At 39.2% G+C, this 24,604-nt stretch overlaps 3 protein-coding genes across 3 annotated transcripts in view; 2 read left to right on the top strand and 1 right to left on the bottom strand.

The window, feature by feature from the left end:
- LOC112049434 (uncharacterized) overlaps positions 1–18,302 on the bottom strand; it is a 99,461-nt gene extending 81,159 nt beyond the window's left edge. The window contains exon 1 of the mRNA XM_052882582.1: positions 18,292–18,302. The gene's annotated coding sequence lies outside the window, so the exon portion shown is untranslated. The remainder of the gene's footprint in view (positions 1–18,291) is intronic.
- The window catches only part of LOC112049427 (40S ribosomal protein S4), a 296,681-nt gene that overhangs the window by 70,590 nt on the left and 201,487 nt on the right, over positions 1–24,604 (top strand). The gene's annotated exons all lie outside the window — the stretch shown is intronic.
- Positions 11,098–13,210, top strand: LOC112055872 (silk gland factor 3). The gene has a single exon (XM_024096159.2). It carries the CDS (start codon positions 11,277–11,279, stop codon positions 12,354–12,356), a length of 1,080 nt encoding a protein of 359 aa, XP_023951927.1. The 5' UTR covers positions 11,098–11,276; the 3' UTR covers positions 12,357–13,210.

Below are 24,604 nucleotides of genomic sequence, written 5' to 3'. Positions count from 1 at the left end.
GGGTTCCATTTTTTTCTTTTGAAGTAAAAAACCCTTAAAAACGGGACAAGTGCAAGTTGAACTCGCATACGAAGGGGGATCCGACTTCTAAATTATTTTAATCTAAATGTTTTTTTTTGGAATCTGTAATTATAAGGTATTCGGGCTAAAAACATAAGTATTCAACAAAAGTAAACGTGTTTCGTAGCTGTTAGTGTTGTGAAAATTTTTGAGAGACTAGCGAACATCCGCGACTTTTTTACGTTAAATTCTGTTTTTTTAAGAATTACAGAAATTGATAATATGTTTCCCAATTTTAACGGAATCGGTTTTGTAGATTCGGACAATATTGACTCTAATAGACGGACAGACGGCCACGTGAGTGTTTGTACTCAGATGTTCAGAACCCTAAAAAGAAAAAAAGGGTTAACCATAAAACCTAATAGGCAAGATATAGTTTCAATTTGCATTATGTGTACCACCCGGACTAGACAATGCACAATTGCACATGGCAGTTAGGTATCAATACCTACACGGAGGGCTATGAGGTATTCATTGTAAAACATTCAATTCATATGAAATTAACCTTAACATCCCACCCTCCGAAACTCGAAGTTTACGTTAATGCTTTCTTATTGATAATACACAACTCAGAAATCAGCATGAGATTCTGTGAATCTACTCGTACTCGTATAATACCTTACAGAACTAAAGTTTGTGGTATTGTAGGGGGTAATCTCTGGATCTACGGAACCGATTTTAAAAATTCTTTTACCACTAGAAACCCACGTTATTTGTGAGTGTCAAAAGTTACACTTTATCCTCGTATTCTCATGGAAACAGGAACTACTCGGGTAAAATAGCGAGGCGTCGGCTAGTGATTAATAGTAGATTAATCACCCGTATTTTCCCACCTTCAGCGTAGAAACTATTTTTTTAAATAATAGGTATGGGGCTGATTTCGAGGTCCTATAGTAATAATAATAATAATAATAATAATAATAATAATAATAATAATAAAAAATGAGCTATAAGACTCGGACCACTCTATAAAAAGTTATGCGCTGTTTCAATTCCTTAGAAATTCGCGTTTACGTCACAGTATCAAACTGCCACTAGGCCCTCTGGTCGAATTGATAACCTTCTATCCGTCTTTCGTCGATTGAAAAATAGGCTTTAAGGCACGGAATACATCTATGCTAATATTATAAAGAGGAAAGATTTGATTGTTTGTTTGTATATCAACCGCTCCCATTAGCGCCTGTGCGCAGCTCGCGCCCCGCAAACTGCGCGTTCTGTGAATTCTCTGAATTGCTTCAACCAATTAAAAGTCTGTCTTAACTAATAAAGGCAGGCGTGTACAGTTATAGATAAATAACTCATAAGTATATATATCTACAAGGACAGAATCAACCTAATAGGTTTTTTTAATAATGTCATGATCTTACGCACATTCTTTTCATAGTGTAATATTTATTCGATATTTTTATAATATTAGCAAAACTAGCAACTTTGACTTACCTACCGCTAAAGATGGTAGTTTCGATACAATTCCTAACCTTTTTCGAGGGTATGTACCTACTACACATGTGACAAACAGGCGAATTTATCTGTTTCATAACCGTTCGACAAATTGACGTTCAAAAAATAAAATTGCTCTACCTCGACTCTGCAGTATTCTCAAAAGAACAATTACTGAGCAGGCACTTATACGGCGGAGCGGATCTTGTAGTAAACTATTAGCGATTAATGATCGGCCGGCAGTTTAATCGCCGGGGGAGGTGCGCGGGCGACACACGGGGACGACTTCTGTCCCGACTTACGATTCAACTATACTTTAGTTGGACCCATAATTGTCACACTATTGGACGGAAAATGTTAGGTATAAGCCAGCATACATACGAGGAACATAAATCGGGTGGAATAATTTATATCCTGTAGAATTCAGCAACAAAACCTTGCACTAGAGAAATTTAAGCTCAAGGTTTATTTATTTCAAGGATTTATACACGTAGGTACATATTTTTGAAAAGTTAAGTCTGTTAGAATTTAGAGTTAGAGACGTGATAGCCCAGTGGATATGACCTCTGCCTTCGATACGGAGGGCTTCGGTTCGAATCCGGTCCGGAGCATGCAACTCAAATTTTTTAATTACGTACATTTTTAGAAATCTTAAATCATGTGTCTCGAAACGGTAAAGGAAACACTTCGTAAGGAAACCTGCTTACCTGAGAATTTTCTTAATTTTCTACGTGTGTGAACTCTGCCAACTCGCATGGGGCCAACGTGGACTAACCCCTCTCATTTTGAGAGGAAATTCGTATTCAACAGTGAATCGACTATGGTGATAATGATGAAGTCGGTTAGTGAGTTGTTATTTAACCACCATTTCGAAAATCAGATTCCGTCAGTCTTTTGGGAAAAACTACAATAGGTATAGTATTTCCCTGTAACACTGTTTCATCAGGAGATGTAGACTAGACGGTCGGGTCGCAGTCGGCGCCGTGTGCGCCGCAAGTGCCGGAGGAGGCCGAGGGAGCCGGCGGTGAGTCAGCCGTCGGCCGGTCGGGTCGCAGTCGGCGCCGTGTGCGCCGCAAGCGCCGGAGGAGGCCGAGGGAGCCAGCGGTGAGTCAGTCGTCGGCCGGTCGGGTCGCAGTCGGCGCCGTGTGCGCCGCAAGGGCCGGAGGAGGCCGAGGCATGTTCATATTCGTAAATCATAGCGCGGGTAAGTCAGGAGCTGCAATTTAGCGCGACACGGCCCTCTCCCGCCGTAATGCTATAGGGATGTTACTTTGTTATTAATTAAATTTGATTACAAAATTCAATAAATAAACATGTTTTGACCACGCATGGCTGTAAGTAACAGGTAGGATAGACTAGACGCGGGGCACATCGCCGCTGTATCTGCCTATACTTACATGCGCTACTGAGAACGGCTGAGCTGATCTGACTAGAATACTAAAAGTTGCGTGTGAAACAAAATTATTGTTAAGGAGACCATTGAAATTGTTACGGTGCTTATTGTACGTAGAAAAATGTAAGCTTGTTTGTTATGCTTTTACACCTTGATCATTACGTAGGTAGGTACTACTATTTTTTTCATAACTTTGAAGTTTCATAACTATAAAAATATAGGATTAATCATTGTTTGTTATTAAAATACAAATTGTGCCTTTCATACAGAAAAGTGCTGACCTCTACAAATATAAAAACCATATTATGTTAACTGGGAAAATCTTTATTAAGGCAATTACGGACAAGTGAGTCTCTTGTACCTACGTATATTATTTAATAACCCGATTAAGACTGAATTTTTGTACCGATCAGCCAGCAGTGGGATGATGTGTCTGTGAACTATCGACTATCGACTAGTCCGAGTCGAGCTGCAGGCGACGGCAGCGCAGGCGCTTCACTTCGAACGTTCGCTTCGTGCGAACTCCTCTTGTCAGCTGATTCTGCCTCCCGAACCGGTAGTAGAGTCATAAAAAAAATAATAAACATTTGTAACGACAAACCTGCTGACAAAATGCTTGTAAACTAAGCCTACCTTCCAATTTTAAATAAGTAAATGAATTTTTAATTTTATGAGTACCAAATATGAGAACCCATGTATACCCCCGTGTACTAGAAGTATATGGAGATGATAATATGATGTATGCCTGCATATGGATCTGGTTAAATAATGGTTTAATGCCTATGTTTCTTGAAAAATTCCACTTTGACGTTTCAAAAGTGCTTGTAAACTACAAGTATAAATTAATTTTTATTTTGATACTCAACGATATCCACAATTAGAAAAAGAATTGTGTTTGTCCACAATAAATCCTGATACCAGTAGGTAGATATATCTTATAATACTTTATATTCTAAATGCGCACAAACAATGCGCGCAAAAGTAACTCAACAGTTTGTTTGTTTGTAACGCTTTCACGTTTATACACCACTAAATTAATTTTAAAAATAGTTTCACCAATGGCAAGCTACAGTATCAAGGAGTGAGTAGCTTTCTCACGGTGACAGGAACTACGCGGGTGAAGCCGCGGGCTGATTACAGTGCTGCAATGATTGGGCAACAACAGCCACCAAACAAACGACGTAAAGTGCACGTACCACTCGACCAGTCGGTAATTGTTATAAGTTCTGTGTCATGTGTGTCTGCGCCACTATAAACTACTTACGTTTATGTGTCGGACGCACGTGATATGTTTATTTCTGATTTATATAACAGCCTTAGGTACAAGAAATAACCAAGGTAGGTGAAAAGTAATAAAAATATTGTGAAACGGTGGCACATTAGGTGCGAGTGAGGCCGTTGAAAATAAAAAGTGATTAACAAAGATTGTTCTAAAATGTAGCAGAAATTTTCCAGATGCTTTAATTTTTAATGTTAGGCCAGGGTGGGTCTCATTTTGCCATTTAATAAAAAAAGAAAATGATAGTTACGTTTCGTAGAAGTAAAAGCGGTGGTCGTTTTGTTTCGGCCGAGATCGAAAGTGGATTTATTTAGAGCCGGCAGCGCCCGGGAGCTGCAACTCCTCCCACTAATTATATTCTTATGATATAAACTGTGCTCGCAACCTCGGCCCGGCGCGCCATCTGCGACACTATCTCCGCGGAACAAGGTTCGAGTTCGAGTAGCAAACGGTACAATAAATTGCAGTTCGCACAAACCCGAAGTCGACACGGTAGCCTTCAGGTGAGGAGAAATTCCAGCTTCTCTAAAACCGATTAATATCGAACATGCTTCTCAAATTGCGGCGCCAATTTTATGGTGTCGTTAATATTAAAACTTAATAGCCCTCTTAACTCTTTATACCCGAGCTGTGGACGAAGCAATGGCCTACACTAGGTTAGTCCCGCTTCCCGATTTCTGATCACTTGCTACGTTGAAATTTGGTTTATTTTGGATTGGTAGGTAAATGTCACCTTGCACCACCGTCGCGCACCTCATCCAGCGACTGGCTGTTACCCTTCGATGTCATCGGTCTCTCTAGTCGTGGGTAGAGCACTACTGCACTTCGTTGTCATCGGTCTCTCTAATTGACGTGAGATGGACTAAAGTGATTCACTTCAGTAGCCGAAGCGTGAACGAATAACAAACATTCTCTATTTTATACTATCAAATTCATCAGGTTTTCGCAAATTTCGGGAATCCGTGGATTTATTCGGGATAAAAAGTAGCCTATATGTTAATCTACAGTAAAATCTATTTCCGTTCTAAATTTCAGCCAAATCGCTTCAGTACCGGCGTTAAAGAGTAACAAACATCCAAACATACATACCTACATCCATACAAACTTTCGCCTTTATAATATTATTAGTAGGATTAGTAGGACTCGGCCAGCGAGGGTTGGGTTCCGTACACAATTGTAGGTACAAATTTGCTCAACTGTTGATTACTTACTTTAAAGAAAGACCCTAAAACTGCAAACTATTAGGTACTAGTGTATATTTGTAATTATATCTTTTTTTATTATTTAATTATAAATGTAGGTAATAGTTTCAGATTCTTCTCTACAAGTAGGCACGTGATATTTAATTTCTTAAAATGCACATAACTGAAAATTTGCAGGTGCCGGATTTTGTGCCTTCCGGATCGAAGGCAGAGGTCATATCCAATGCTATCGCGGCTGTGAAATTATCGAACTCGAGACGCGTTTCCGCGATCCAGGGTCTTTATAACAGGTAGACGGACAGACAGACAGTAAAGTACCTACTTAATCCTATAAGCGTTTCATTTTTCCTTTTGTGGTAGATACGGAACTCTGAGATGGTAAAAGCTCCAAATCTGCGCCTCATAAAAACATTTGGAAATGGTATAACGCGAGAGCCCCCCATGTATATGTATGAGGGTGGACGCGCGGCTTTTTGTGTGTCTGTCTGTCTCAAGAATTAATACCGAAACCGATCCGCGCCACATTTGAAAGTCAATTGTCAGTTTTTGCGAGCGGCGCAGAGGTCACGCTCAGAGTCGCCAGGTGGACGGACGGCCTCGGGTACAGTCGGCAGCGGCGCTGAGTGCTGCGAGCTGTCGACTGGAGGAACTGACGCTCTTTGTAGATACGAACGCGTTGGTCTGTCATCTCAGTCAGACTGAATCGAATCGTAAACACTAAAAACGAAATCGAAATTAGTAGTACCTGCTACCTAATTATGTAAATATTATTGACGTAAAAGTTATCGATAACCGAATCGTCCGCGAGCTTGTGATAGTCAGACATAGCTCATCCTACGGAGCCAGCCAGAGCTACAATGATAAAGTAGGTAGGTCAATAGGTTGGACTTCGGACAAATTTTGGATTTACTCGCATGATGCACTTGTAAATCCATAAGTCCCTTTGTCTTATCTCATATCTTAAGCACAAGGGACCTTTCATGATGTTGAGTATCTCCATCAAGTATGAACCCTCAATATAAGTGACTCACAGTGTGTTATAAACATTTACCAAGTCGAGGTTGCCAATTGATCAACTCTTTAATGCTTGGAGGCCATGGTTACAGCTTCCACCTTCATCCACCAGGAAGGAAGTAAAAGTAAAAAAAATATATAATAATAATATAGGTACCATCCATCAATATCCATAAGAGCCGTGATAGCCCAATGGATGACCTCCGCCTCCGATTCCGGAGGGTGTGGGTTCGAATCCGGTCCGGGGCATGCAGCTCCAACTTTTCAGTTGTGTGCATTTTAAGAAACTAAATATCACGTGTCTCAAACAATGAAGGAAAACATCGTGAGGAAACCTGCATACCAGAGAATTTTTGCAACTGTTAAGTATTACCGGCTCTCTTCTTAGCGTAACTCCGAACTTCCGAACCGGTGGTAGAGTCTCTACAAATAGTTAAACTTGACATATCGGAAGTGCTTTACTGAGCCTACTTGAAATTAATGTACTTATTATGATTTTGATATGCTTAGAGTAGTTTAATAAAAAACAATAATTTCAGAAATACTCAACCAGCACGTCAGATAAGGATATCTTTGGGTTAGATAATAGCTAATTAGCTATAGATACCTACCTATTTGACGATTAGAACATAAACCTACGGATTGGGAGAGATACCTACAACGTTGCAAAATAAATTTGTGGATTGTATTTGTTGTATATCTATACGATACGAGTTGATATAGGTAGGTATATCTGTTCTTGAGCCACGAATACGCTTAATTCTTTATTATTTTGAGGGAAATAATCCATAATAGGTAGATATACTTATTCTATAACATGTAGGAGCTGTAGGTCCTGCACGTTGTCATTATCTTATTATCAGCTCTCATAAAAATGACTTCAAACTACTTATTTTGCAAACCGTTCCACAGCTCCTCGTGGTAGATCAAAGCATATTCCCTCTCCGACGGCGGAGGGGGGGGGGGGGGCTGTTTTCTGCTACTTATAGGCCTAATGATAATAACGAAGTTATGATTTTTGCCATATTTGCAATTTACCTAATATTGTAAAGTCAACATCTTCTGAGGATGCTCCCGTTCCCTCGCTCGTTTCCAACTATCGAAATCTTTGAATTTGTGTATTTTTAGGGTTCCGTACACATAAAGCAAAAATGGAACCCTTTTAGGATCATGTTTGTTGTCCGTCTGTCTGTCAAGAGCCTTTATTTCGACAATGCGTGAAGGTATCAAGTTGAAACGTAAACCGTGTAGGCAGGTGTAGGTTTACGTGCCATGAAATTGAGAAAAATCGAATTAGGTACTAAAATTCATTATAAACGCATATTTTGATAGCCTCGAGGGAACCAAAACCTCGAGGATTCCAATAAGAAAAACGTAGCGCGTAGTACTTACTGTCACACGTCATCGTTGCGTGGTTCATTGTTCACAATTTCAAATCGTTAGGGTAGGTATTATATTACTCTTAGTACATATAGTATATAGTAGTAGTACGCATTAAGATGTTATCACACGGCACCGGCGGTGCGGCGCGGCGCGGAACGAATCGATCAGCCGCGTGCGGCAAATTGAAAATTACATTTTACGCAACCGGCCCTGAAATATATACTATGGATAGATAATAAGTAATGTTAATATAGTGCCGGATCAAGGCTCGGACTCTGTGGGCAGTGATTCTTGAGCCGGCGCGTATTGTGAGGAGGTTCCACACTCTGGCGCCCTGACCGCCGGTTGCTTGGGCACTCAAATGTCCCGCAGCGGGAGAGTTGAATTATTTTTATTAATTTTAATAGGTGCTTTTAGAGGCGGGCTTTTTGACGAGGCGAAAGCTGATCTATGACTCCGAATGTTGACGTAAATTTACAAGTTATTACATTTTAAAAATTAAAAAAATTGTAACTTTTAAAGATTTAGGTTAATAGATATAAGTTATTCATTAAATAAATGAGAGATTATTAGACATATTAATAGTGATTTGTATTACGTAAGTATATACCCCGCACTAGTAAGCGCAGTGTTGGCCGACCCCCCACCAGGTGGACTGACGACATCAAGCGAGTTGCAGGGATTCGCTGGATGCAGGCTCAGTATCGTGATGTTTGAAAGTCCCTACAAAAGGCCTATGTCCTGCAGTGGGCGTCCATCGGCTGATAGGATGATGATGATGATGATACCTACTATGAACTATTACCTATCTACGTTTTACCTACTATTCTCATTTATTCCAAGTGGTGGTACAACATGGCGCTTTAGACTCGAACACAGCGAGAGCCATCTAATTGACTAGGTACAGAGGCAGTCTAGTCTTAATTGCTGACTATTGATTTGCGGTCCGGTCCGGTCCGGTCCGGCCGCACGGATCCTTGCGGGCAATTTAAATGCACATTACCTAGTGTCTTGTCGTTTTACTCGAGAGATAATTTTCACTGCGACATACTAACAGGTGAGGAAGCTACGTCATACGGGAACGTAGGTAGGTATAAGATTGTGATAAAAAATATCACTAGAAAAATATAACCTACCTATCACAAGTAAGCTGGGTCTTGATTAACCATCAGCTGACCCGAGGCACACTAGTGGAGTCATCCTTAAAGAGGTGCAAACCACAGTTGATGTCATCGACTTGGGAATCCGAGTAAATAGTGTGACAAAATTTATCAAACAGAGAGTGGTTCTTAACTGTCACTCAGAAAGAGATATGAATGCTCTTAGTCTTAGACATACAATAGAGACGACAAATAAAAAAAGTAAAATTGCTATCTCAACCATTTCGAATAAACCTAGCCAAAGCTCTTCTTGTCTCAATAAGATAACTGAGATAAAATAGGAAGCCGATAAAAACAAGTCTATATGAATTATCAATAATTTTTCCCATTGGAATATTATGGAAAAAAACCTATTCGGATAAGTAGACAAATAAATTAGGGTATGTATACTCGTATACATAATGATTTTTCGAGTAATTTCTGCTTTAATATGTAAAGTTAAAACTAAATTAATATTATATTCTAAATACGAAACTTTTATATAACCCTCTCTAGCGGGAAAACATCAAGAGGTTTGATGAGGGTTGTGCAAAAGCTCTATTAGTTTACCTAGTACAGCTACGCGACGCTAGGTGGCGCGAGCTTACGCTTTCTTTGAGTAAATGTCTAACACAAACTTAATAATTTGTTCAAATAACTATAATATTAGTTACAATTTATAATATAAAATATAGGTTGGGACCATATCAGTAATAACTTTATTACATTATGAGTAAGTAGTAAATAATGTAACGTAATAATGTAGTGTAACGTCCTAGTTATTTTTTTTATTTTATATTTTGGTTAAAATTGTATCTTTAACGTAGTAGATAGTTTCTATTATAAAAATAAATTATCATCAGCTACTTTTAGGTTTAAATATTAACTGTAGGTAGGTAAGTAGGTATTTCCTTTTAATCAAATGTCGGGTTTTTCTAGTCAGAATGTATTTTTAATAAATACCTTATTTGTAATAATTTTGAATTAAAATGTACTGAAAAAATAAGCAACGCATTAAAAAATAATTAATGAAATTTTGGGTATCGAAAGTGTGTCTACTCACTGATAGATGGCGCTAGTTGACGCTCTTTTACAAATGTTTCATCGATAACCTGAGTAACAATAATGAAGCGAATTGAACGAGATTTTTATATTATTATGTAGATGTTTATTTAGACAATGATTCTAGTAATATATGTATACCCATAATTACATACCATAATAGTTTTTTTTTCACATGAAAAAAATCTCGATGTAAAGCATACATAAATTTATACCTATAATGTTAATAAAATACTTAAAGTTATTTATTATAAGTACGTAGGTACCTGGTTGACCTACATTATACATTTAGCTCAACTCCGTCGTTATTGAGTTTAAACGTACAAACTACTGCTACCTATTTGATAACAGGTAGGTATACCTACATAAGCATACATGGATATATAAAAAAACAACCATAAATAGGTAATTGAAATTGTCGTTGATTGAAGTAAATTATTATTAGTCTAGACCTATAATGGAGACAATTTAGATTGCTCAAGTTTCATTTCACATTAGTAGGTAGGTAGGCACCTAGGTATAGACAAAAAATGTCTTAGCAAAATACCTACCTACCTACTATTTTCGGTTATTAAATTTCAGCATGGAGTAATTAAAAAAATTAGAGATTCTAGGTATATCTAATTAATATTTCTCGAACCTGACGGGCTTATGTTAGCATAATCTCTAAGTAGATACCTACTAGGTGTGCAAGAAATATTAATGTATAAAAACAATATGTTACTTGGTTAAGTAACATTCCTCCTAATACTGCTTAAAACAATAAACTAAAAATACAACTAAAATTAATATTTATGAAATGTACCTAATTGCTATAAATTATTTGAATACACGTACTATAATGTATGTCATAATTTGCTAACAGTGTTAGGATGTAGCTCATCTGAGCGGCGAGGAGCTGCCGCTGCGCCGCTCGCAGCAGACGCCAGTCGCGGCTCGCGGCAACAAATCGCAGAGTGATTATGTTTGTAAATAAGTCGGTGGTCGGCGCTCTCGCTCGTGGGGCGCGCGGCGAGCGCGGGGCGAGCGCGGGGCGGGCGGGCGCGGGGCGGCGGGCGGCGCCGGGCGGGGCCGGCCCCTCCACGCCGGCGCGGCCGCGCGGCGCGCTCGTGGGGCCAGTCCGACCCGTGCTGCCGCCGCGCACGCACGCGCATGTCGCTCGTTGTCGCCTGTGATGTGAGGTGGCCCCCGCCGCTACCGCAGCGCCGCGCGACCCCGCGCCAGTTTTGTGAAGCAGCGGCCAAGCGAAGGCTCCGGCCTTCTGCGGCAAGACGCCGTCCACCGTGGACCTGAGGTACGGCGCCATGGCGGCGACCACGTACATGCCGGGCGGCGAGCTCGACCTGCTGGCGGGCGGCTACCACGCCGCGTCGCCGCGCAGCGCCGAGCCGGCCGACATGAAGTACGCGCACCACCTGCACGGCGGCAGCCCCTCGCCCGGCGCGCCCGTGGGGCTCAACCCCTGGGCCTCGCTGCCGCCCGCCGACCCCTGGGCCGTGCACCAGCACCACCACCACGCGCACCAGCCCGACGTGAAGCCGCCGCCCGCGCCGCACGACCACCGCCACCTGCAGCACGGCTGGCACGCGCCCGTGGGCTACGGCGCGGGCTCGCCCGTGCTGCACGGCGGCTACGTGCCCGTGCACCACCAGCACCTCATGCGCGACGTGCCGCCCAGCCCGCACCTGCACCCGCACCACGCGCTGGAGCGCGACGGGCCCGAGGAGGACACGCCCACGAGCGACGACCTGGAGGCCTTCGCCAAGCAGTTCAAGCAGCGCCGCATCAAGCTGGGTTTCACGCAGGCCGACGTGGGGCTGGCGCTGGGCACGCTGTACGGCAACGTGTTCTCGCAGACCACCATATGCCGCTTCGAGGCGCTGCAGCTCAGCTTCAAGAACATGTGCAAGCTCAAGCCGCTGCTGCAGAAGTGGCTGGAGGAGGCCGACTCCACCACGGGCAGCCCCACCAGCATCGACAAGATCGCGGCGCAGGGCCGCAAGCGCAAGAAGCGCACGTCCATCGAGGTGTCGGTGAAGGGCGCGCTGGAGCAGCACTTCCACAAGCAGCCCAAGCCGTCGGCGCAGGAGATCACGTCGCTGGCCGACTCGCTGCAGCTGGAGAAGGAGGTGGTGCGCGTGTGGTTCTGCAACCGGCGCCAGAAGGAGAAGCGCATGACGCCGCCCAACACGCTGGGCGGCGACGGCATGCTGGACGGCATGCACGGCCACTACGCGCACGACATGCACGGCTCGCCGCCGCTGCACGCGCACTCGCCGGCGCTGTCGCCGCCGCACCCCGCGCACGCGCCGCACCCGCAGCACGCGCCGCACGCGCAGCACGCACAGCACCTGCAGGGCGCGCACACGCTGGCGGCGCACTAACAGTTCGCCCCGTGGGCGCCGCCGCGGCCGTACTACGCGGAGCCGCACTAGCCGCCCGCGGGTGTTCCAGTGAGTGACTGTAGTGAGTGCCGAGCCGGTAAGTAGCCGCGCCGAGCGAGGACGAGCGAATTTATGCTAGACGTACGGACTGAGTGCCTGCCGTGGCCAGTGAGGATGCGATCGAGATAGGTGCAATTCTTATGTTAAGTGCTAGACGAAGCGAGCGGCGCCACGCGACGCGCCGCGCCCGACGCGACGGTCGCGCGCCTCCGAGCCCGCTCCGGTAATTTATTGAAAATTAAGCAGATACGATGCCAAAATGGTTTTATTCCTGTTTTTAATAATTGTTTTGTTGTTTTTTTTCGTTTATATGTAATTGTGGCCAATTTCGGTACTTAATTCTAATATAAATAGGTATTTTTTTATATAAACTAATGTTACTGCTACGTCTATGACGATATGCATATACTGCATATATAAAAGTGTTCTTTATATGGAATCCGAGACGGTTATGAGATGGCGCCGTCAGTGCTAGTGTAGTCAGTGCTCGGACGGCAGGCGTGTCGCGTCGCGTCGCGCCGTGTCGCGCAGTGTCGTGCGCGGCGCGGCGCGTCTCGCGCGGCGCAGGGCGATCGCCCGATTCGAACCAAACCCAATGTTGTAAATGTAATTATTTCGTTATTCTCAACGAAGTTGACGAGTTGATATGTATATAACTGTATAAACTATAATAGGTGATAAGGAACAGACGGCAGTGGTAGTGCGAGCCTCTCGTAGGTAAATAATGAATAATTAGTCTTAAAATGTTTTATATTATTATCTAAGTATTTAAATAAACCAGAGTAAATATTTTATTTGGTCGTATTATTGGAATATCCCGGAGCTAGGGCCATCGTGCGAATGTCGAGGCGCAAGTCCCTAGCGGCTTTGCGACTTTCGGATCAATCAGTCGCAGCTAACATAGATTCTAGAAATATCCAACTATCTGATAAAGTACTTTGGCACAAAGCTTTTTATGTATTCAATAATTTCTCCTTCGAACCAGAGTTACATATGACCAACATGTAATTTTTTACCTAATACGCCTACGTTAAGTTGAAAGACAGAAACTGAACATTAAAAGTCCATTAAAATTTCATTTGGCACATCAACATCACTAACAATATAGTTGACATGTAAAATAGAGTAGGTATCGAAGCTTCTAATAATGAATATGTTTAATAAGTATATTATGTTGTGTTGATTATTATTAATAGGAACTTTATTACAAGTTTTTGACTAAACGTCTCGATAAATATTTGGCTCAACAATAACAGTTAACAGTTCGATTGAAAACTATATAAAGTAACTAATAATGTATTGCGACTGATTTAATTATATTCTTATTTGAAAATCGTAGTTTAAAATTGGTCTAACAGATTTTATCAAAGTTGTGGTTCTAAAACAGGAGATTTCACTAATGTCAGTAAGAGGTTTTCTTGCAGAGTGAGGAGCCGACGGATAGAACTATTATCAGTTTTAAACTGCTTTGCTAATGCTTTATACAAAATTTTAGGCTTCTAAAGACTACGAACACTACTGCTACTACTACAGATATGCTTAGTTAAAATTTGAATGGTCTCGTAAGTCTTGATTTACTTTTTACTAAATTCATTACTTAACTCTAAGTTACAACTAAATGTGGGGAATATTTCAATTTTTTTATTTGTTTGCTCAGAATAGAGAAAATGTTTTTCTGAAATAATTCATTTATCTAAATAATTGGAAATTTTAATTTAATACTATTCTTCTGAACCTCGACCGAGTCGCAAGTTTACACGCATATTAATTTACAATGAAAAATCAACATTACATTTGTAGCGTTTTTTTATATATTTTTTAACAGTAATTGTGCTCTAACATAGATAGGTATAATATCGTAATGATGTTTTCTTCTTCAAGTTATATTACGGCTCATCGTCACCAATAGCACCTTAACGCCTGTTTCAATCATGATGATTGAAGCTAGAGACGAAACAGGACGAACTCAATGTTAGTTTATACTTTTAAATTGTACTTAGGTAGGCGAGCCTAAACAGGTTTGAGAGCAATCAATTTCACGAAGCCTTCTCCCGGGAACACAATAAATATTATTAACGATCAATGTTATAATCGTAAACAGCGTGTAACAGTGATATTTGAGTGTACAAATCGATCATTGTGTTATTTATCGCGCAGCGCTCCGCCGCTACCTGCCGCGTCCGTCGCGCCGCCCCGCGACCGCTGCAAACTGATTTATCGACGTAAAAAATCGACCTTTAATTCGAATTACGTTAAATTTTGTTTTTTACTCTCATATAGTTTGAGTTATAACGCAACGGTACTCGACTGTTCTGGTTACACATACCATTCGGTGTTTTGTTGTTTGTTTAGGTTACTTAGTCTTTTCTGATGAGTGATAACAAAAAGATTTTAAGTTTATTGTGACATTCCCTTGACTTATTAAAATTCACCGTTTAGAACTGGTCATTATCCGTCTCTTGTAGTTAGACGATAATTTAAGTTAATACACATAATTTCAATTTTATGTACTTGGGCAATTAACGGTCATCCATTTCACCATGTGAACGACGCAAAAAGAGTTTGTTTTTCTAGATGGTGTAATTCGAATAAAATAGGGACCTACCCGTAACAACTGTTACATATTCTGACATGAGGTTGTCCACTGAATATTCTCTAACTTACTTGAGTTACCGACTCGTAACTATTAACCTAAGAGCGGGATACCTGTAAAGCGATTGTTGTTATGAGAAGTAGGTAGGGACCTACCTGTAGGTATTTTCATTGGCTCATAATATTTCCGACGGCTGTAAATCGAAATAGTCAGTGAACAGTAAAGATCCTATAGCTGGAAGTTTAGTAATAACTATGTTTTGATAGGTTTTGGTGTAAATAAATAAGCGTAAGAGGCAATAATTACAGTTTGTAATAGGTAATAGCTGCCTACGCTACGTGCAGTAGTTTGATTTATTTGTTTACGCTTAGGTATTCGTGCAATCTTGAAACAATAAGGATAAATCCTACTTTAAACATATACCTAATAGTTAATCTTTTATGTAGGTATATTATATTTTATAGGTATATCGATATCTATAATTATAAATGATAAAAGTGTAGGTACATTTACTGGATGCATCCATTCAATTTTTCAATTCAATTTAATCACTTTTAATAATCTAGTTCTCAAATGAAAGTCTATAGCGTAATTTATCAATACATACCTACAAATCAATACATAGATACATACATTAGTACAACTACAATTTTGTCTATCAGAATTATATACCTACCTATCTATTATTTTAATTATTTAGATTCGAAATTGAAGCGTTTTGCGGCAAAACCGTTTACATTTTGAATTTTTATATTTCAATCTGTTTGCATTAATAGGTTTAGTTATTACTACTTAGACTGGAAACCGCCATTTTAGACAAGACACAACTCATATTATTCTATTTCGTACGACATTGCAATGTTACAACGAAGGAACTTTGTTCTAAACCAATAGATGGCGTTAGGCGTTTTAGTTTTCAGTAAAGCCTTGCACTCTCTGAAATAAATTGAAGCGTTTCTGTTTTGTTGCGTATTCACACGGTTAATGATGGTAGATACTAGGTATCTACTACTCGTACTTAGATGACATATATATATGAAATACCTAAATCGACACATATGAAGTAGGTAGAAGATACCTAAACTTAATCATTAAGTAAGTAGGTAATACAATAATAACCAATTATCTACAAACCATAGATTAATAGGTAGATAGCATTCATTCTCTATTCTGTGCTATGTAGTAACTAAAACGCCTCGCTTTATATTTCTGTAGGTATATTTATTTATCTACTTTTTAATATGTAAGTACCTACATAATTAGGAAGGCCTGCCTGTACCTACGTACATATCAATTCCAATCAATTTATTAATTTTAATTCCCAATTTTATTTATTCATGCATACAATAGATATTAACTAGGTATTTTAGTACGAGATCCGGCTTAATTAAACTTATATATACCCTCATCTGTTATTTATTTGAGATAAGAAGTAAAAGATAGAAAATATCCACATCGACACATATCATTAATTTTAATGAAATTGCGGCCGGATAGTATAAAATGATTATTATTTAACTTAAAATTAAAATTATTATGTAAATTAAAATTTATCTCCTTATATTGGTTAATGAAAAAAAATCGCATGACTAGTTAAAAGAATATACCCAACAGAATTGAAAACATAATGGTTACCTGCTTTTATACTGCAACCGCGGAGTTGCCAGATATACCTAAATAGCTGAGTAATTATTTATATCATTAGTTATTTTAGTATGTCCAATGAAAGCTATTTAATACTTAATCTAACTGTTATTAAGTGGTCTTTATTTATTTTCATAAGTAGGTATAACTAATAAATAATGTAAGTATATTATATTGCTATGTATTATACGCCGGATCTTAGACCATAATATAAGTGATAAAAAGCCACAAAATTTGAAATCTAAAACGTGATCGTAGAGATGCGTTGGTAGATGGATTCAAATAATAGGTAGTTGCTTCGTGAATATTATCGACTCATTGCCAGCACTAGTAATAGGTATCTACCTATATAGCTTTTTGCGCGTTGATTGTTTATTGTCCACCGATGTTTCAGTTTTTCATTGGATATGTACACGTACAGGTACCTACTTGCGTAGGTTCCACGTGTGCCTCTCGCGACCATGTTGTTGCGTCTTTTTCTCGCGTCTCGATAATGTCACCGCTTATTTATCGACGCACCGCTCTGATGAGTCGAATAGGTTTCACCTGTCGCCAACGGCGAAGAAAATGACAGTAGCAACACAAGAGACGAGCGATTATGTTGCGCGAAATTACTGACTGAAACTTAGATTGTGAATTACTACTCGCTCTGTACGTACTCAACTTTAGTGGTCATAGAAATACAAACGCCCTACCTACTTAGTAGGTACTCAGGTAGGTAGGTACTGGTACTGAGTATCTACTCGCTCCTGTCAAGTGAAAAGGCATTTCTAGTTCATCGGCAGGCTTCCAGACAGTTGCAACGAAACGTCAAAACGATACCAGATCCTGGAGCTAGACAAAATTCTCGCAGACGTTCAGTCAAGATAAAATTGTATGGGAATGACATTTATTTGAAAGAGAGTCGCGTGACTGTCAATGTCGTTTCATACAGTTTTATCCGGGTTCATCTTGAATATTTAATGGAAAACAAAGGTTTTCGAATAATAATAATCTATCCTTTTTCCACAATTTTTATTGAAAAGGATATTTTGAGAGACATTCGTTAAATTAAATTTAGATATAATTTGTGATACAGAGTCGGTGAGTTGCGTTGATCGATTCAATGATATTTCAGTGAGTGAAGTACTTCAATCGTTTATATCTTTCGTGGAAAAGTACACAGTCGTATGTAACTTCTAATCGTGGGCAAAAACGTTCCGTGCGCGATGTGTGGGCACCGGCCGGGGCCAAATGACATTCCGAACGTGTAATGATGCGTAGAGCGGCGGTCGCTGGTAGCGCAGCAGTGAAACGCTGCGAAACGTGGAAAAAACAACCATTCTTAAAATATACGTTGGTGTTTTTCTCGCCTTTTGTTTGTACGACTGCGGCGATCGGTTGCAACTCGCAGTTGCAGTGCGCCGGCAGTTGCCACTCGCAGTTGCAGTGCGCCGGCAGTTGCCACTCGCAGTTGCAGTGCGCCGGCAGTTGCCACTCGCAGTTGCAGTGCGCCGGCAGTTGCCACTCGCCTGTGCCTCACGCTCCGACGGCTCTTGAAGACGCTTTGTTTCAAAACTATTTTAACTTTTTGCTGTATGTTTATTCAGGTTTTATCAGCTTATTTTCCAAAATACAAAAAACATAAACGCCAAACATGAACATAACATGAATTACAAAAACATAAACGCCATTTGCTACACGTCTATTTATGTCGTACCTAGGTAGATAGGTTTTAATATCTTACTCAGTCTGAGGTAGGAAATATTAAGACTTAATTAAAAAAAAATACAATTTAGGTTTGTAGGTTATTTTAATATAACTAATTCCTATTAATATGGCGATGTGTCTAACTATTTCAACGTTTATTTATTTGAATGTGTTCCTGTAGCTAAATAGGTATTAGGTACTTACATGCACTGGTAGACCGTAACAGAATATAAAATGCTTTAAATAAAAATAAAAAAAAAGTAACTCATCCCTTTATGGTAATATAGATATATTGCCATAAAGGGATGATGATAGTTTTTAAAGTGAAGAATATGCTAATCGTAAATCAATTTAGTAGAGGCGAACAAAGTCACCCAATTGACTGACTGAGTGACAAACTGAGTTTGAAACACTTTTTGCGTTGATTCTGTAGACACGAAACGTATTTAATAGTATAAAATCATTGCCCCGAGTGGTAGAGTCGTTCATGACTAACATTCGTTGGTACACAATGTTTGTACCTATGTCCCACAGCACCACACGCCTCGCACCTACACCGTCGCCAATTCTTAACAGTTCACCAGTTCTAACAGTGTGTTCAATTTAGTTCAATACACAAATATATTTATTTACATGTTCGTAAATAATAAATTTATATTTGCATAGATAAGCTACCTAACACCATTGGATTCGGTGCAAATTGTACTCTACATCTTAATAGCAGCAAATGATTTAAAACAGAAACTTGTTGCTTGTATTAATGTAGGGAAAGAAATATGAATAACTTTTCAAATGTATGTGCCTGGTAACTAGGACCTAGCTACAAATTTCAAATGAGCTGTAGGTACAGTACAAATGGGTACATCGCAGTGGTTAGCGTGCCTTGGAGGGGGCATGTATCAAAATTAGTTGGGTAGGGTAAAGATTTTTCACAAGAGAAATAAAAATGCTTGCTTAAAATAAATAATTATTATTTTTTTTTAATTTATTTTATTGATAAGACATAACAATTATTTAATAAATCCGTCAGTGATGGTGTCCCCAAGGAAAATGACAGTGACTTATCCTATGCAGGATGTTTAATTTTTTTAGGTGCTCGCTTAACCCGGGAAAAATATTGCTTTTTTGATTTTTGTCATTTCTAAAGTGAAACTCTATAGATAGTATTTCATATGATTTTTTTGTCCGGGAAGCATCAGATTAAGTGATATTCGAAGTCGATTACAGTTTAGTTTTCCCTAATATTTTATAATAAGTAATGTAATACAATACTAAATAAGCCCATTGACGTTTTGTAAATTAACATTTTGTTCTGATTGTTGTTCTTCACTGAATTACTTAACGGAATTTGAATATTCATCAGTAGGTTGTAAATATTAGATTAGAGAACGATGCCTACTTAGTACTATACGTACAATTGTCATAGTGTTCTGGACATAGTAAGTAGTGTACTGCACACACTAATGTATGGAAACATTTATAATTTTAAATAAAGAAAGTAGTAAAGTAAATGTGTTATTGCATGCGATGTGACTACGAACCATGGTCTTGTACGATGTAGAGCTTTCGAGTACTCGCTGTGCTTTCATCTTTAACTTGATTCTCACATAATTACAATATTTACATATACCTAACCTAATTGTGTAATCTGAACATTAGATAATTAGGTAGAACTCAATGAATCTATCTCTTTGATGTGTAAGTTAACTCTTCACATTATGTACTGCAACAGGCGTAGGCACGTGCTCGCAGAACTCTACCAAGTAGATATAGTTTTCCTTGTATTGGTACAGTCGCGTTCACTCGGCGAAGAACTAAAACCGATAACGCCACAGCTAAGTTTTTATGAAACACCTGACTAACACCGTAAACTGGATTGTAGATTCGGCGTCAGTTTTTCTGTGTTCGCGGTAAGGCAGGCAGGTGCAGGGGCGCGGGTTCGATGCCTGCGAGGGGCAATTTATGTGCGCGGCGCGGCGCCCCGCCGCGTCCTATCTCCGACGAGGTTTTGATTTTTTTTCCTCGTAGGTGTTGAGCATGTGAACAGTTAAGGTCAGGTTGTGTGGAATTTTTTTGGGACGTGTACGATTTGTCCGACTCGATATTATTACATTTGTGTGATAAAGTTAGATTCACAGCGTTGAGACTTGCCTGTGTGAACATACCTATATGAACATGGTAATATGAACTTCAGCATGTCGTTCAGTACGCTGATGTTCGTTCCGGAGTGTAGTTTTTATCATAGATAATATTTGTTCGTTTAAGCCAAAGATTTTACACTATTAGATACCTATTGCCACTAGCGCGTCGAAACTGACGCAACCAAATTGTCTCAATTTCATTTAGTTGCATAGTAAACAACGAAAGTTATTGTAAGCAAACAAGACCTAAATAGGATTGTTTACAATGTCGAGTTGTGTTTCCAGGAAGTGTAAAAACTATAATACATAAATATATAATGTAAGTAGGTATATAATATATTAATAATAAAATTGTGAATATGTGCGCTCAGTGGAATAGGTAAATTCGGATCATTTTTTGCAATGATTTTGTAGGCACGTAACATATCTAATCGTATAAAATATCATTGGTTTAAGTTTTTTTACATAAGGCACAGAAAACATATGTACAAGTATAAGGCTTACTTTACAAGTTATCTTTGTAGTGACGCTACCTACTATCAGTTCGTAAAATACAATTTACCTACCGAAGAGCCGTCAAGAAACTTCGTAGTTTCAATAATCATCGCTACAATTACGTAATTATTCAAAGCCAGGTCAACTATTTATTGAAAACATCGATAAGTTGAAATCCAAAGGATATTACGGAGAGTAGGTGTTCAAACTTTATTACCACAGTTTAAACGGAATACAAGCTTTGATTTATATTTTATCTTGGTTTTTATTCTAGTTAATAAGGCAGTAGATAATTGTCTCTTTGTTTTGTACAGGTATTATGATAAGAAAATAGAAAATAGCTTCAATAAAATAGTTATGAAACTATTCAAGTCCGCCGTGCCACCATACGTACGGGTGTAGGTACTCTCCGGCTCCGTCGGTCGCCGTCATTACATCTATTTCTAAAACAAACATGTCTTAAGCGGAAAGTTAATCTACTTAGGTACTACATTTTTCTTTATTATATTGACATTAAGTACCTACTTAGCAAGTTGTTAAACATGAAGTAAAAAAGGGGAAGACTCGAAGTAGCGCTTTAGTGAGTTTGAGTTAATTTAAAATGAATTCAAAACATTTGATTACCTACATTATGGAATCCTATTTATTAAATATCAAATTTTGCTATTTTTCCTAGTAGTAAGTAATACTGCTGAATATCAAAACGTACTCATTACTTTTACCATAAAACTACAAGAGCCTCAATAGCTCAACGGTAAGAGCGGTCGGACTGATCACCGAGGGGTGATGGTTCGATCCCCGCCCCGTTGGTCTGTTGTCGTACCCACCGTTGGTCTGTTGGCGTACCGACTAGTTGAAGGGAAATGGGAATATTGGTCATATTTAAAAGATATGGCAAATATTCTTTTTTTTATTTTTAAATAAAGATGAGTTAAACCATTATACCTACCGTCGCCACCGGCGAGAGACCCAACAGTCAATACTTCATTCTCTACGAGATATCTTTTTTAGTCACTACAAAAGAAAGGAGGCTTTAATGTACTTTAAAATTGTAACAAAACAGTGTAGCAATCATTTTACTTACCTACCAACCTATGATTTGTTTTAATTAATTAGTACATATAAGCAATAGATAATATAATTGGTAGCTTTGAATAACTTTTAATGAAATTTTGCTATTAAAACGTCCATCCACTTACAATTATTCTTCTCTAGGACTATACTGACGATAGATATTTATAAATAAGTTTTAACACCTAGAATGTTCTAAATTAATTCATAAAAAAAATCCATTTCACTACTTTTCCGCGAATCGAATTTGAACTTTTGACTTTCCGCAGTAGTTCATGAAACAAACAAGTTTAAAACAATGATGAGCGAGTAAACAGTTGAACTGCTGGTTAAGTTCTTATCTAATAGTTTATCTCAGCCGATTATTTATTGTACGTAATTATAATTGTCCATTGTGCTGTGCATAAAGTCGCGCCGGCCGCGGCAGGAATCCGCTACAAATTGAGTTATTCCTTTACATTCCGGCGGTGAATACTTACCACCTATTTAGATTTAAATCCAATTCTACATACGTAATCAGTGTGTACAAATCATAGTCATTTATATGAAATCATAGAGCATTTCATTTATATCTTGAATTTTTAAATATTTCTTTTGAATTGAGGAATTCCCGGTGAAGAAGACTCTCACGACAGATACAGATATACGCTAGTAGGTACAGTGTAGGTATGGGTATATCTATTTAGTTTGTTCTTCTTAAATTTAATTAGGAAATCTCTTCATTTTATTATACGGTACGAAAATGAAGGAAACATTACGAATTTATATGTTCAACCCAGACACACTACGTATGACTAGCGGACGCCCTCGACTTTGACAGCGTGAAATTTAGTTTTTCACAAATTGTAAATTGAAAAATGTAGCCTTATGTTAATCCAGAGTAAAATCTATTTCCAATTCAAATTTCAGCCAAATCGGTTCAGTGGTTGCGGCGTTAAAGGATAACACACATCCAAACAAACATCCATACAAACTTTCGCGCTTGTAAATATTAGTAGGATAGGATTTACTTAAATTAGTAAACCGCTTAAATTACTAATAAACTCAAACTCTCAGACATGATATTTTATAAACATATTTTTTGCTTTGTTCCTTTGGTTTCACAACTGACTTCCGAAAATATAATGCGTGAGGAGTTGCGTGGTGCGGTGCGAGTGTTGTGCGCAGTGTCGGAGGGCATTGGGCAGGGAGGTGCGCGCTCGTCCCAGTCGACGGCGGCGGGTTCAAGGCCTCCATGGGGGCCGTCTCTGCTGCAGCCGCTCTCACGCGTACGTTACACGCGCCCACATGTGCCCACTGCGGCGAGCTGATCGAGTACACGCGTCAGCGTCAGCCACTCACGATCGAGTTTACCGTCAAGTCTGCAGGACGCTCTGGGATGGAGTGATTCTGTAAGTGCACTACTGCACTACACAATGAATAATGTATCATCATAACGAACGCAGTGTAGGTACCTACACACCTCACACTCACTCTACATCATTAATGTACCTAATTAATAATTAATTGACTCAAACAGAATCGGCTCTCAGAAAGTGTCTGGGGTCTGCACGGGACACAAACACAATCATAACACTTTTTGTAACACGTCATTGTGGCCCAGGAGCTTGCGATGCCCAGACATACTTCATTACTTGCAAGATACTCGAATTAAGGAAAACTAAGGACGAAGTACGCCGTACGCGTACGCCAAATAAATAAATTTGATTTGAGTTGGAATAAAAGTTATGTAGTAACCAAAGCCACTATCGCCACGGTCCAAACAGTCCAAACTCCTAATTTGGCCACTTTATACCTGCCCATGGAAGGAGCATTGGCTGATGAACTTTCAGCCGTCATACAATGCGGTAGGTCTGACTGTTGCCAGCTCTCAATCTATTGCGTTACACAATTTGGTTGACAATTTATTTAATGAGTAATTCAAATTGAGAGATAACCAAGATAATGAATAGTTAGAATATATATAATTCTTGCTGTTAGAAATAGCTAACTACTAAATAGGTCCACTACACAAACATCTACTACCTAGGTATAATTAGTCAGAAGTTTGTGATGAAAATGATAATAAAGTTTGTTTATACCGGACAGGTAATAATCATTGGATCTACAGAACCGGCTAACACTTTTTTGCAGGTGACTTTATCTGGTAGTTAGGCGCCTACTTTGAATGTTTAGGAATGCTACTTTTTATTATAGCAGCAAAGTCTTACCTACTCTATTATTATTAAACAATAACTGAATGTGTCGATCGGTTAGTAATAGTAGGGATAGTTCGATACAGTTATACGATTTCGTGCCTAATACATGTATAGGGAGGTATTATAATATCGTTTTTATTGATATTTTAAATAGGTATCATATTAACGATAACTTGTTTAAGTAGGTACCTAGTTAAAATACTTATAAAAACTTTTAGGTAGCTTTTAACAGTTACCTATACCAAATGTAGTATAGGTGTGTATACGTGGGATAATATACCTGTAAAAAATATAAGTATTATTATCGTATTTACTTACATTATGTTATGTAAGTGTCATAAACATTATAGTTATTGT

This window comes from Bicyclus anynana, chromosome 7, assembly GCF_947172395.1.
Source record: "Bicyclus anynana chromosome 7, ilBicAnyn1.1, whole genome shotgun sequence".
Lineage (NCBI taxonomy): Eukaryota > Metazoa > Arthropoda > Insecta > Lepidoptera > Nymphalidae > Bicyclus > Bicyclus anynana.
This window is presented reverse-complemented; position numbering and strand designations above follow the sequence as displayed.

Excerpts from the sequence above, each read along its gene's own strand:
- LOC112055872 (XM_024096159.2), top strand. The coding sequence starts at position 11,277 with ATGGCGGCGACCACGTACATGCCGGGCGGCGAGCTCGACCTGCTGGCG.